Here is a 13,112-nt window from a genome sequence, read left to right as displayed (position 1 = left end):
AGGAATGCTAGACTTTCACCATTTCATCTTATAAAAGTAAAACCCTCTAGTTGTTCCCAGAAATTTTTACACTTGCACCTCAACAAGTGGGGGGTTGTTCCTCAAATATTTTTTGTTGCTCAAATATTGCTGCTGTGTATGCAAATGATATAGTAGCACATAAACCTACAGCCAATGCATGGGGCACATTCTGGAATTTTAAGTACTCCTTGAACAGCCTTGGACCCAATTCAAATGCATAGAGTGCACTTTCACGAAGGTACATGGATGTGCTTCTGTGCAATTCTCACTTGGCCAGGGACCTACCATCCGTTGGATTTTTGCAAGATCATGATTAGCTGAACAGGGGGACAATGGAACCTCTTAGTTTTTGTGGCTAAGCTGAGTGAATTTCTGTTTATTACATATGTCTGCCTTAGACAATTTTGGCAGTGTATTTTGTGTGTTCCCTACCGTAAGACTTTCCAGCAAAAAAATTCTGAATGCATGGTTGATAGAGGAGAGCACTAATAGCTTTACATACATCTTCTGTGAAGACATGTCAAATATAAGGGGTCTTTCAGGAAGAAAATGTGAAGAGAGTTTTTGGGATACAAAAACTCATGAAAACTGACAAAGATGGCCGTGCTGCAAAAATAAAGCTGACTACAAAACAGAGTGAGTAAATGAAACATGTCAGAAACATGAGGTGGAACAGAAAAAGAAGTTCATGCACAGAAGTGATTTGCAGTGTGAAGTCACAAGTTTCAAATAGCAGAATGTTTTTCCAAGCAGGCAGTGCGTAAAACATTTAAGAAGGTCACGCAATGTGGAAGGTGATGAGCAAACTTTCACTTTCTACAAATTAACTAATCTGCAAGTATTTGGACAGTCAACAGTAATCTTTCTGTTCGCTCTGCTCAGGTTTAGAAAATGAGGGTGGTAGAAATATTGCTATGTTCTATTTGGCTGAAAAGAAAAAACAAAAAATTTTTTTACATAAAAAATGGGGGGTTGCACGTAATTTGACTTTTTTATGATCTTCTGCACACGAGAGTATTTCAGCGACTAGTTACTGTGTCTTTGCTTTAAACAACAATGTCCAACTTTTCTCACCAGGAAAGTTCACATTACAAAGACCACCTTAGAGTGCCTAAATGGGGACTACGAGGTAGAACCAGGATATGGTCATGAAAGGAATAGTTTCTTGAAGAAACATAATATTGAAACATATTTTATTGTGCCATCCCATCGTAGGAAGGTAAGCTCTACAAATCCTAGCTTATTCTGTGATATATTTTTATAATTTAACAATTGTTCTGTGATACTCTGAAAGCAGAGGCAATACTGTTTCTAGAAGCTCTTTAAACGTTCTTGAAATTACATCTTTTGGTTTTGACTGAGGCAGGAATGTTTAAAAAGCTAACCTTGAACATTGCATAGAGAATATGATCAATTAACTTTTGAAGTTTAAAAACAAACCAGTTTTTCCCTTTACTCCCCTCAAAAGAGAACTGTTGTTTATTCATATTCTGTAATCATTCTAACAGAAATTATATGATACATTACTCCAAAAATTAATTCATTCTTCCCTTCCTCCTCCCTCCAAAAGGGTGTTTCAGAATATTAATGCTGAGAGCTTAGCTATTTTCCTTCTAGTTTTCTTTACTCTTTCATTCTCATATTCCCATGCCATTTTACTCATGCTCTCCTAACCCTTTCTACAAACACTTGTGATGCTGGTGGCTCCTCTACTGTGCCTGGTGGATTTCCAAAGGAGTAGACACAGAAAAAGTAGTATTTACAGACATGTCATGCTCACAGCAGAAAACTTAGTGAAATGCATTCAGCAGTGATTGAACTAACATCCCCTGGAAGCCTGGGGAAGCTTCCATGTTGCCAAGCTGCACAACGGAAGCCCTTTTGTCCAGGTCAGAGGGAAGAGGCTGCAGCCAAGCATTCGGCTTTTGAATGTATATACCACCGTACTGTTTATGCTGAAGCTGAGTAAATTTACTAGTATTATTGCAACAAATAATATATTCTCTGTTCAAAACATGCATGCTTTTTTCTCCTGCTATGTTGAGCTGCTCATGACAAATTTGATGTTTTCCTTGCCTGGTCTCTCACCTCAGACTCCCACAATTATTTTGGTCATCCCTTTCTTAGCTGCCCTTAGCTGCCCTTCTCTCAAAATTTTCTTAAGCTGTCCTCACCCTTCAGCTTCTTACTTTTGTCACACCCCTGGAGATTGTACTGGAGAAAGAGAAGTAAGTCTGCAGTGTTGTTGAGGAACAATAACGTTTTCTGCTCTTTTCTTCTTTTTGGTGGAGAACAGAAAATGGGAAGTGTGGAAAGAATAAGGTAAGAGAAGATTTTAGGTCATCTGAGCAGGAACTTCATTTCTTAGATGTTGCTCAGGATTTAGACAACCCTGGTGGAGATGGATGTGACTCCTCATTCTAACCAAATTTTCAGGATAAGGAGAACAGAGGTACAGCAGTATGATGGTAATACGCTGAGTTTCAGTATGCAGTGAAGGCAGTAACAGTAGTTTACCAACAGGTTCGTTTGTAGTCACACTGCTCTTCTTCAACCAGTAACTGAGTTTAGGGCAGCCTCTTGTTCTACTACAAAATGTTTTGTGACTCAGTGGGAGTCTCAAAAGTTCATAATAATCTTTTAAACTCATTCAGTTTGTTCCAACCTTTTCCACATCAAATGAGGCTTATCTTAGAACTTATCTGGATGTATCTGCCGTAACGTGTATACAGGCCAAGAAGAACTTTATTGTTCTTTATCTCAACCAGTCAGCTCAGGATACAGACTTTTGCACTGTCATCTTCTGAGCCTGCTCCAACAAGTTTTATTTGGGGATTTGACCTTTAGAGGGAAAATTATAATATGCAATTCTGAAAGTTAGTGTGAAAACAATACAGACAAGATTTTAAAGTGATGTCAAATCTCCATGGTTGAGGGTGTTAGCCAATGGGTGTTAGACAAAAAAGTAACCAGGGAAAACCAAGTCATCTTCAATTACATGTCTGCAGTCAGTTTCTTGCTCTGAATTTGATGACTCTGGGAGTTCTTATGGAAATGTTGGGAGTCCAGTCACCAGGGGAATTTGATTCTGGGTGTGAAAACTCCTGTTGCTTTTCCCCAGAAAGGCTGCTGAAAGGGTGGGCTTTTATGCACTTCCTCTAGAGCATCTCATTTTTAGAGAGAGGGAGTATTCTCATCCACTGTCAAAACTGTGCAATCCTATGTTTTGTTCTTCTGCTGGTATATATGATTAGATTCAGTTTTAGGTAATGTAAAGGAAAATAGGTGGAAACTCAGTGGGCTAGAATCTGTTCTAGCAGTCAGTGAGAGATCTTGAAACCAGAATTAGTTCCTTAATTAATCAAACAAAATAAAGAAGAAAACTTAAGGAAGGGTTTAATTAAGGTAGGTGTGTTGCTTATTGCTGCTAGATTTGTTTGTCTTGGTTTTCTATTGTTTTCATTCCTACAGCATATTTCCTATGTTACTATGTATCAGGTTTCATTTCATGTTGAGAAGAGAAATTGCTGAATTTCAGGAAATTGTTGAGGGGTTGGTGCACAAACACAAGTAGAGAGAAAAGGGGATAAATATGGCGATTTCATATAGAAACTGTGTTGCGTCAGCTTCGCGGCATAAACCACTGATTGAGGAACAGATATTCACATTTTAAAGTCAGGCCAATGCATGTTTAATGTGCAAGGATGAGAGCTTACTGCTGTGTGAGCACACATTTCTTTGGCTTTGCAAGATCGCTGAGAAACTACTACTGGTGATTCCTGGGACACGACTGATCGGTTTGTCATCAGCTACATAAACCAAATGCCATCTTACGCATGGATATCACTGATGGGTTTGTGGAAGTGGCGGATGATGTGGTATAGCTTGGCTAATGACATCAGCTCTCCAACATGTATCAATGGCATGTCAGCCAAACGGGCAGGAAGAAACACTTCATGAATTTTACTGGTATTAAATGGCTTCTCCTCTAAGCTCACAGATCAGTCAGTATGTCACTTAGCTGTTTGTCACAATACATCACAGCCATCCCCAGTCCTTGTGTACTTGGATACTGGTCTTTAGACCACAAGCTACATAACAGTATATTTACCATCAAAATAAACACCTGCTGTCCCCTGCTACGCTCATTCAGTCATTAACTCTTCAGAGACGTAGAAACGAAAGGCTACCCATGAAGCATAAATAAGATGGAGTTTCTTTAGGTGAATTCAAGTATCTGCTGGTTTAATACTGTAGTCCTTCCTCTGGAGCCTCAGTAGCTGAAATGCAGAGACATTTTTTATTCTTTATGCATAGTTTCTGACATTAATATGAACTGACTTTAGCCTGCCAACAGGAATGAAAATCAATGTTATGAGCAACAGATGGCCAAGAATCTCTTGAATTTGAAAGGTAAATAGGCCCACACAGGTTTTTTTAATTTTTTTTTAATTTTTTTTACTTCAAAGACACATACCCCACATTCTTCCATATGTGGTCTGACAGGAAGATCTTTCACCACAAATACCACCCAAGGCAAGAATGAAAGTAACAGTATATCGTGTACAAGTTGCATTTTAAATGTGAAAAAATTATAAAGTCTTTCCAATTTTTTGTAATCTTTAATTGAATCAGCTAACAACCACAATTTTGTGATCTGATCTGATTGCTTGGTTTGGTCTATAAGCTGATTTATGTGAGAGCTCATCTAAGTCACCACTGAAGGAATACTTCTTGGTTTTTTACAATTTTTATTTTGGTAGATATTATATCAGACTGTTATTATCATTAATCAATAATTATGCATTTTTGACCAGATGATAACATTCAGCTTCTAAATAGACTTAAACAATCCATCTGATTTCCAATGGCATATAGATTTTTTTAAATTAAATTACTTTTGTTTTCCTGTCCATCATAGTTAAAAACTTAAGCAAATACAATTTTTAAATATAATATAGAATGTTATAATGCCCTGACAAAGTTTCTAGTTCTGAAAATGCCAGCACATTTCTTTTCAGTAAAGTTTAAATATGTCTTCGTGATATTTTATATTGATACTAAAACTTACAGTGATGTGATCTTAATATCACACTGAGATGAGTTTTGAAAAGTTTGATTAATGTAACTAGCCACAAGTCTGATGATATACATGAATGTCTTGGACTTTTAAAACAGGTCTGACCCAGTTAGAAAAACAGATTTCTTTCTAATATATTAAATATTCACAAGATCCATAGTCTATGCTTTAGGCACATGGACTTTCTCTTAGTTTCAAAATGCCCTAGCTTTCTGAAGTATTGTAGCTATTACTGTGCATTGATCTTATTTCAGGAAAAAAAATCTAGGCCAGATCTGTTAATCTCAGAGTCCCTTACAAGAACTTTGTAACTCTGTTTAGACCCAGCTAAATAACTTTAAATAATTAATGATTCCTCTGTAATCTACCTGACTAATACTGTTCTGACATTAAAACTGTATGCTTAAAATTTAATTTAATTTTTTTTAATAGAGTAGATCTGGCTTTCATCAGAACTCTGTTCTTTCATTGTTAACACTGACCTTAGTCAAAGAATCTTTGCCTCCATTTTACAGCTGGCATAGCTAGATCCCAGAAGCACAACAGAGGTAGTGAGCTTAGCTGGATTGTCCGCTTCTGTGGTTGCTCTAGAAAGTATGATTCTCCTACAGTATGAGTATGACACCTGAGGTCTGGCCACAACTTGGTGATAACTGGGTGGTTTTGTACTTGGACTTCCTTCTTTGGGTATGTTGCAGCGATTCACTCTCTGATGGCACCTTTCTGGTTTGGAAAAGGCTCACTAATTTCACCGGATGAGAGAACATCCCATTACAGATGGTTAAATGAAACTCCTAAGGTACTTTTACATAGAGCCAAGCAGTGGTCAGAAATGACCGAGTTTTTGTGAGGGGAAAGATTTCTTAGAACATGTTAGTTTTTGTAAGCTTGCCATTGCTGTTTCTGTTAACCAGCTTCACTGAGTTACTTTGCCATCTCCAGAGCTAAGGTAAATAATGCTATACAGCATTAACAGGAAGCAATAGAATTGTGGCCAGGAAAGGAGGTCATAAAAATTATAGAGAAACACTACAGATACAACTTACTTATGAATGATTCCTATATGTTCGTTCGTAAGTGTCTTACGGATTTTACAGCGTACATCAAATATAATCAATAATTGCTAATCACCATCTGCAAAATTTCTGCTGATGTACTAGTGAGTTATTCACCATCTAGCTGTTTATTCAAAGATATTAGTTATCTTGTTTGTGGCAACGTAAATCACGAGGTATCTGCATCTACTATTTGAATAGCACACAGCGATGGACATTCATGAAAAGTCCATATAAGTGAGTACCACATCTGCTCACTGTGTGGAAACTAGTTGTTTCTCTGAAAAGGCTGACATTTCTCTTTCCTATCTTGCTTATGTACATACAAAGCCATGCCAGGCAGTCTTAGAAATCCTTTCCATAGCTTGGACCCCCCCGCTCTATTATCTGAAGTCTCTGAGTAACATTATGACCATCCTGAAAATCCCAGGTGAAAGGGTCTAATCTTTTTTTTTCCGAATCCTTGTCTAGTTATCGAGCTGGAAGAAAGCGAATGCTTATTAGAGGTATGGTGTTCTGCCTCCTGCCTCGTTCGCTGTGTTGAATCATGCCCTAAAAGTTCCAGCGCAGGCAGCTAAAATTTCTACTTTATTTCTGTCCAAAAAATAATTATAGCCAAACCAGGATACCAGCAATCTGTTTGAAAAGAGATGTTAAAGCAATAATTGAGGAAGAAGAGAGGACTTTTGTGAGTCTTATGATTTCAGGAAAACTCAGTTGAAAGCCTGAAAGTTCAAGACTCCTCTCAATAAGCAAACACAGCTCAGGAGCATCCTTTGTAAAATACTATTTAAAATGTAAAAACTCTTGCAAAACTCAGCTATTATCTAGAGTAATTATCTACATTACACACCGGTGGCATTTATTGTGAACTGCAGATGGATTTAACAACTCAGAGGGTTGATCAGTTAACTTAGTGGACTCACAATTGAACAGGCAGGAATTCAGCAACCTGAGATTCATTGTAACTTACATGACAACATCTGCAAGAAATGTGGCAAAGGCTGTCACATCACTTTCATAAGTTATTGTTTCATGTAGCATAAACAGATGTGATTTTAAACTTCCTGCATTGCAGTCCTGACACCAAGGAGTAAAAAGAAAATAAACAAAAATTGTATCACTCTGGTGCTTGAAAAAGCAGTATTTTTTACTTGGAGGACAACATCCTCCTTTATTGTTAATCAACATAACTTTGTTATTTTATTATTTGTGAAACAAATTATCTGCCTTCTATGTTGAAATAAATTATTGGGCTCCCTATCTTTCCACCACCAACCAATAGATTTTGTCTGTTTATATCTTTCCCATGTCTGATTTGACATTTTTCCCCAATGTGGAATGAAATTTATGCAATATAGCACAGAGAAAACAACATAGATTCATGATGGCAGTTTTGGTTTATTTAGATGAAATACATAGTAACTACATGTGCTTGCCTTTTGACTTTATTGGTGAATCACCTTACCTGTGAATCATTGTTAATAACTAGCATGTTTGACAAGTATAACTACTCAAATACTGTCAAGTTTTAGGAATGAGCTGGCCACTAGACAAGTGACAGATACTTAATGAAAATAAAAACAATAAAATGAAATGTATGTACAAAACCAATGTTGAAACCAAACCCCTGATGGGAATTACCGTCACCACTGATGCTGTGGGCAGGCACTGGGGAAGTCCCAGACTGGATTTGGCAGCAGACAGGAACTGGATTCAGCATCTGGATTTGGGAACCAAATTCAGGAGTGCAATTTCTGAATTATGAAAGGCATAATTGGACACAGTCCTCCTCAGACGCCGGCCATTGAAGAAGAGAGTTTGACCCTTATCATCCCTCCCAAATATGACATACATGGAATGAAACACCTTGTTGGTCATTGTCACAGCTGTCCTGTCCGCTCCTCCCTGCAGATGCATCCTCTAACTTACTGTGCCCCACACCATGGTACACAGGATTTATCAATGACCTTGGTCTTCACAGCAGCAAATATAAGCAAGATCCTTTCTGCACACCAGTCCCTGGTGGTAACTGTAAACATCAAGTGTTATCACTTCTAGAGCAGACACTGTCTGAAAAAATACACCGTTAACTTCAGAAGGTCTAAAATTGCTGCAGTTAATTTTTGTAATTTATTATTTCCATTCAAATTGAAGTTCCGTTGATATTTGTAGGAAATTTCCTTCTCTGCAAAGTTATTTTGTTTAATCACTCTGGTTATATCTACACAACTGCTCTCAGATTCTCCTCTTTTTTCCAAATGTGTAAAATCTGTGTTATCCGCAGATCACTTATGGCCCAACAAATCCATCCATGCAGCTAGCAGCTCCCTAGGATTTTTTTGCACCTGACTCTTCTAAAAATATCCAGTCAACTATGTCTCAAGAAAATTTTCATGGTCATTGTAAGTTGTCAGCTTTCCGGACTGATTCATTTGGAGGATATTTTTACTTATGTGACCATATACTTACCTGACTCCTAAACTCTAGGTAGTAACAAAGGAAGAGATCTTTACAGTTAATATATGGGTTGTGAAAACTTCTCCAATTACTCAGACAAATTCTCTCTTTTGCTAGTGCACAGCAAGCAAAAATGTATTTGACAGAATTGTTCTCATTTGAAATGCCCCAAGTTAGGTGTCAGAGTCCATAGCTGAGCACACACTGATGACTGCAGCTTTCAAATTGATGACTACCTGCAGCTACTGCTGCTTCCATGACTAGAAGAGTCCAGGGTGGTCTTTGCTCTAATGGCCAACAGGTCCCACCGGAGAACTTAAACTAGAGATCTCAATGCATAACTTGAGTATTTCAGGTTTTAGCACCTCAGATATACCTTAGCAGATCAGATTCAACAGATAGACATACAGCCTTTTGATGGTAGCTCTAGTTTATATCTGAACAGGGGTTGATCTGTCCCTGAGACACAAGTTGCACTATACACACCCCAACACTGGTAATAAATTGCTTTTTGTTGCCACCCAGCAAACACAGAGGAATGATGCTTGTGTTGCAGAGTGCGATGTTATGCATCTTCGGTATTGTTCCTGCAGTTGCTGTGAAGCTGCTAGTGTGTCATCATCAATATCACAGCCTGCAGTTTGGGCTGTCAGGGATAGTGGAATTAGTTATGTGCTCTAACATCACTCTTCTCCATTTTTTTCCTCCAGAGACTTGGAATTTGTAGAAAGAAGAAATATAGGGTACTGATATAAGATTTTATTTGTTATTGATCTGTTAGAGATTGTTTTAGTCTTCACAGCTGCTAAAAAATTTTTCAACATCTGTGTTGAGAAAGTGACCTCACCATTATGAACATTAAGAGTTTGTCTTACATCAGCTGTATTATTTACTGGTAAAAATCACTAATATACTTTCCTGATGGACAGCTGAGGTGTGATAAGCAAAATGGATCATAAAGGCAGTAGAAAAGAATGGAAAAGCAGATGTCTGATTGTCGCAGGTTGAAAAAGAGGGGCTGTTTCCCACCAAAAGGGATGCGACAAAATAGTGTGTCAGCTGGAAAAGCAAAACCAGCCAAACCACACACAAAAACTTTTGATGCTTGTTAACGGCTTATCAGCACGGCCAAAACAAGGAAGTTTTAGCTCACACCAGGACACTGATGTAAGAAGAAAAAATCCAAATAAGATTTCCTCACCTATCTCGGGACAAAATGGTTTGCAGATAGTAACAAATGCTACCACTAAGAGGCATGGTCCTGCCTGCCTGAAGATAGAAAGCACATAGTGCTACAGCATTTATGGTTTCTGTAAATGTGTTTTGAATGTCATTAGTATCTTCTTTCCAAGTCATTTTGAGCACTGCAGTTGAATATAGTCAGGGGAACAACAGTCTGCTGCTGTTTCTGAGAATCCCAGATAAGCACCAGTGAATCCCTTACCAGAGTATTACATGAGATTCAGACACTGGGGTGTTTTCCCAGAATTTTAATCAGTGCTTGGTTTTTTTTCCTGTATACTTAAAGACACTCACAAAGCTGTAGATAGTCTGGCTGCTTTCAGCGTGCTCTGTTAGAAAATCCCAGCTCTTAAACTTATTTGCCAGCTGTGTTGCAGCAAACAACCAACTTTTTCCAAAATTATGAAGCAAATGAACAGTGAACGGAATAAGAGATGATCCTGAGAGTCAAAAAGAAATGTGGAAGTGAAATACATAGACAAAATGAGCTGGTATGCTGCAGTCCATCTTCCCTGTAATGCTGGCCTGAAACAAGTTCAGAGAAAAGGCAGAGTGAAAGACATTTGAGTTGGTTTTTTTTCTTTGTTTTGTTTTGTTGGTTTTTTTTTAAAACCTGTTTTAAGAGACTGTACTGAATTTCTTGCCTTTATCAAGGCTTACTCTAGCAGGTGAGACTACTTGAATATTCCACTCAGAACTTTCCTGTGTCAAAAGTGTTGTTCCACTGTAAAAGTAATAATAAAAAAGGGATATGATTTGTGAGATGAAAGTCAGAGAGAATTCCTTTGTTTGTATTTTTATATTGTGTATATATGATAGTAGAATGGAAAATCCTTGGTTCCAGTGCAAAATCTACATGTCCTGCAACAATTAGATGAAAAAAAAAGGCTAGAAAAGCTATATATAAAATTATACATGATCTGAGAACCACCATTGTGCCTAACTTGTGCATATTGCAGTGTCCTTTGAGTGGTTAGGTTCTTGACCACTGTGAAGAACAGTAGCTGTATGTGTTCCAAATGTTTTCATGGCATCGCACAGTAGCTGAATTTGAAAGGGGCCTTTGAAGGTCATGTGGTTGACTTCCCTTCTGAAAGCAGGGCCAGCTTTGCAGTTAGATACACTTTTGAAATTGCAGGTCACTTCAGGCAATTCATCTGAGTGCTGGAGGAAGATTTGGCAGCCTTCCTGCATGCTCTGGTGCATGATCATCCTCACAGTTCAAAAAACTGTTCTTTGTATCAAACGGGTATTTATCTTGGTCCAGTCTATGTTCATTGCCTCTTGCACTTTTCCTGAGCATTTTTGTGATGAGTCTGGCTCTGTCTTCTCTCTAACTACTACTTGGGTGACTGAAGACAGCAATTAGATCCCTCCTTAGCCTTCTCCTAGCTAAATGAACTGAATTCCCTCAGATTCTTATATGTTGTACTCTTTAGAACCCTGATTTTTTTGGTGAACCTCTTCTGAAGCCACTCCAGTTTGTCACTGTTTTTCTTGTACGGGGAAGCCCGGAAGTAGAGATGCTGCTCCACTTTTTTCAGTGACTTGAGTTGAAAAACTTCTATTCGACTCCAAGGGAGCTGGAAAACTTCCCTGTATTTCCAACAGACAAAAAGTGTATACTATTCATAGAACATCTGCCGATAAGGTTTATAAATTAAAAGAGCAGTCAGTGGTATGAGCAAAAACTCTTCTATCTACTTATGTGAAGATATAGTCAGGAAACTGCATGAAAATATGTTTGAGGAAAAGTCACCTTGGTGGAAGGGACACACTGCCTGAGCCAGTCTGAATTCACTCCAAGTTTTCCAGTTGCACATTGTTCTCAGAAACACATCTGTTATAAGAAGTTTGCATTGAGGAAAGTCTTCACAGGACTTCAGATCCTTGTAGGAGGATATAGCCATGGCCATGCACTCACCATTCTCAGTCGTGCCTTCTTGAATCTTTTGCTAATAAGATGTTCTACCTTTTGCCACTCTTACACTGTGGTATTTCCATACTTAAGGCTGCCAGGCAGTTTTTGTAGCTCCCTGCACTTATTTAAGAGCGTCTTTTCCAGCCAATCTAATGGAAACCTTAAACTGAAGTTGTTGACCTAGTTAACGCAATGTCCACAGTGAAAGGTTTGAGCAAAGAAATTGTGAATTGTCTCTTGAGATATGATCCACCTGTAAACTTCTCTGTATTCCATTTTTGTCTCTCTGTCTTAAAAAAAGAAAAAAATAAAAGAAGCAAAATGCAAAACTGGAGGGGTTTCAAGGAAGTTGCTCGTTGTACCAAAAGGTTGATAGGGAGACTAAGTAAAATACATAATACTTCTAGAGAAACTATGACTACATTAAGAAAATTTGTAAATGGAGTACCTGTCAAAAAATAATTTTAACTGTTGGGAATGATAGCTCAAAAGCTGATCATATCTGCGATACTCAAGCCTATCTCCTTGGTGTCCTTAGGAATACTTGAAGGATGATTAGTATGTGAATACCCTTGAACAGGATCTTCTATGCAGTTATTGCAATACAGCAGTAGGTCTTCTGCCAGAAAGCCCTCAAAAGAAACAGTTCGTATTAAGAATCTCTTCGTGGAGACTTTTGTTAAACTATCACTTACACAAGTGATTAGACACTAGATATGCTAGTGTCCTTTTAGATTCCAGCTGATGACCGTGCAGGACACTGCTGGTGATGCTAGCGGCCTTCAGTCAGACTTTCAGCGCACAGTAAAGTACACGTGCGTACCTAAGCACCTTTCCACTGTTGAAACTTCATATGTTTGTAACACAGCCATCTGCTAATAGAAAAGGTGCAACTATTTATACACAGGTCCTTTTTGTGTTTCATAGCCACAGTGACTACGTAGAGTATTGGTAGATGAATAAAACACTCCTTTGATTCTCCAGAAAATGGAAGTGCATAGCTGTATGCATTAAACAGCATAGCAGACCAATACCTGAGCTGCCATTCAGAATATAAGCAGTGTCATTTCCCCTATTGCTCTAAATTTAGAAAATGATGAAAACATGATTTAAACAAATGCTTCCAGTTTACTTCCTTCTTCATTCCTTGATCATTGAAGTGGTGATGTAAACTGCTTTAGTAAATCATAGTGTTGTGAAGACTGGACAGCAAATCCTTAGTGCCATTTTGGGGTTTTAGAGCATTTGAATAGAGGTTTTGGAGTCTGATTAGCTCTGTCTTTTGTACCTAGTAACACTAAGGACCAAATCCTCTGTGCTTCCTTATTTTGCT

The 13,112-nt window shown here is 38.1% G+C and overlaps 1 protein-coding gene across 1 annotated transcript in view; it reads left to right on the top strand.

Annotated features, from left to right (window-relative positions):
• Window positions 1-13,112, top strand: part of LOC104501094 (adenylate cyclase type 1-like) — a gene marked incomplete at its 3' end in the record, with an annotated part of 30,497 nt that overhangs the window by 1,958 nt on the left and 15,427 nt on the right. The window contains exon 3 of the mRNA XM_010144845.1: window positions 1,099-1,240. Within this exon, the coding sequence (XP_010143147.1) occupies window positions 1,099-1,240 (142 nt within the window). The remainder of the gene's footprint in view (window positions 1-1,098; window positions 1,241-13,112) is intronic.

Source organism: Buceros rhinoceros, unplaced genomic scaffold, assembly GCF_000710305.1.
Source record: "Buceros rhinoceros silvestris isolate BGI_N320 unplaced genomic scaffold, ASM71030v1 scaffold2301, whole genome shotgun sequence".
Lineage (NCBI taxonomy): Eukaryota > Metazoa > Chordata > Aves > Bucerotiformes > Bucerotidae > Buceros > Buceros rhinoceros.
This window is presented reverse-complemented; position numbering and strand designations above follow the sequence as displayed.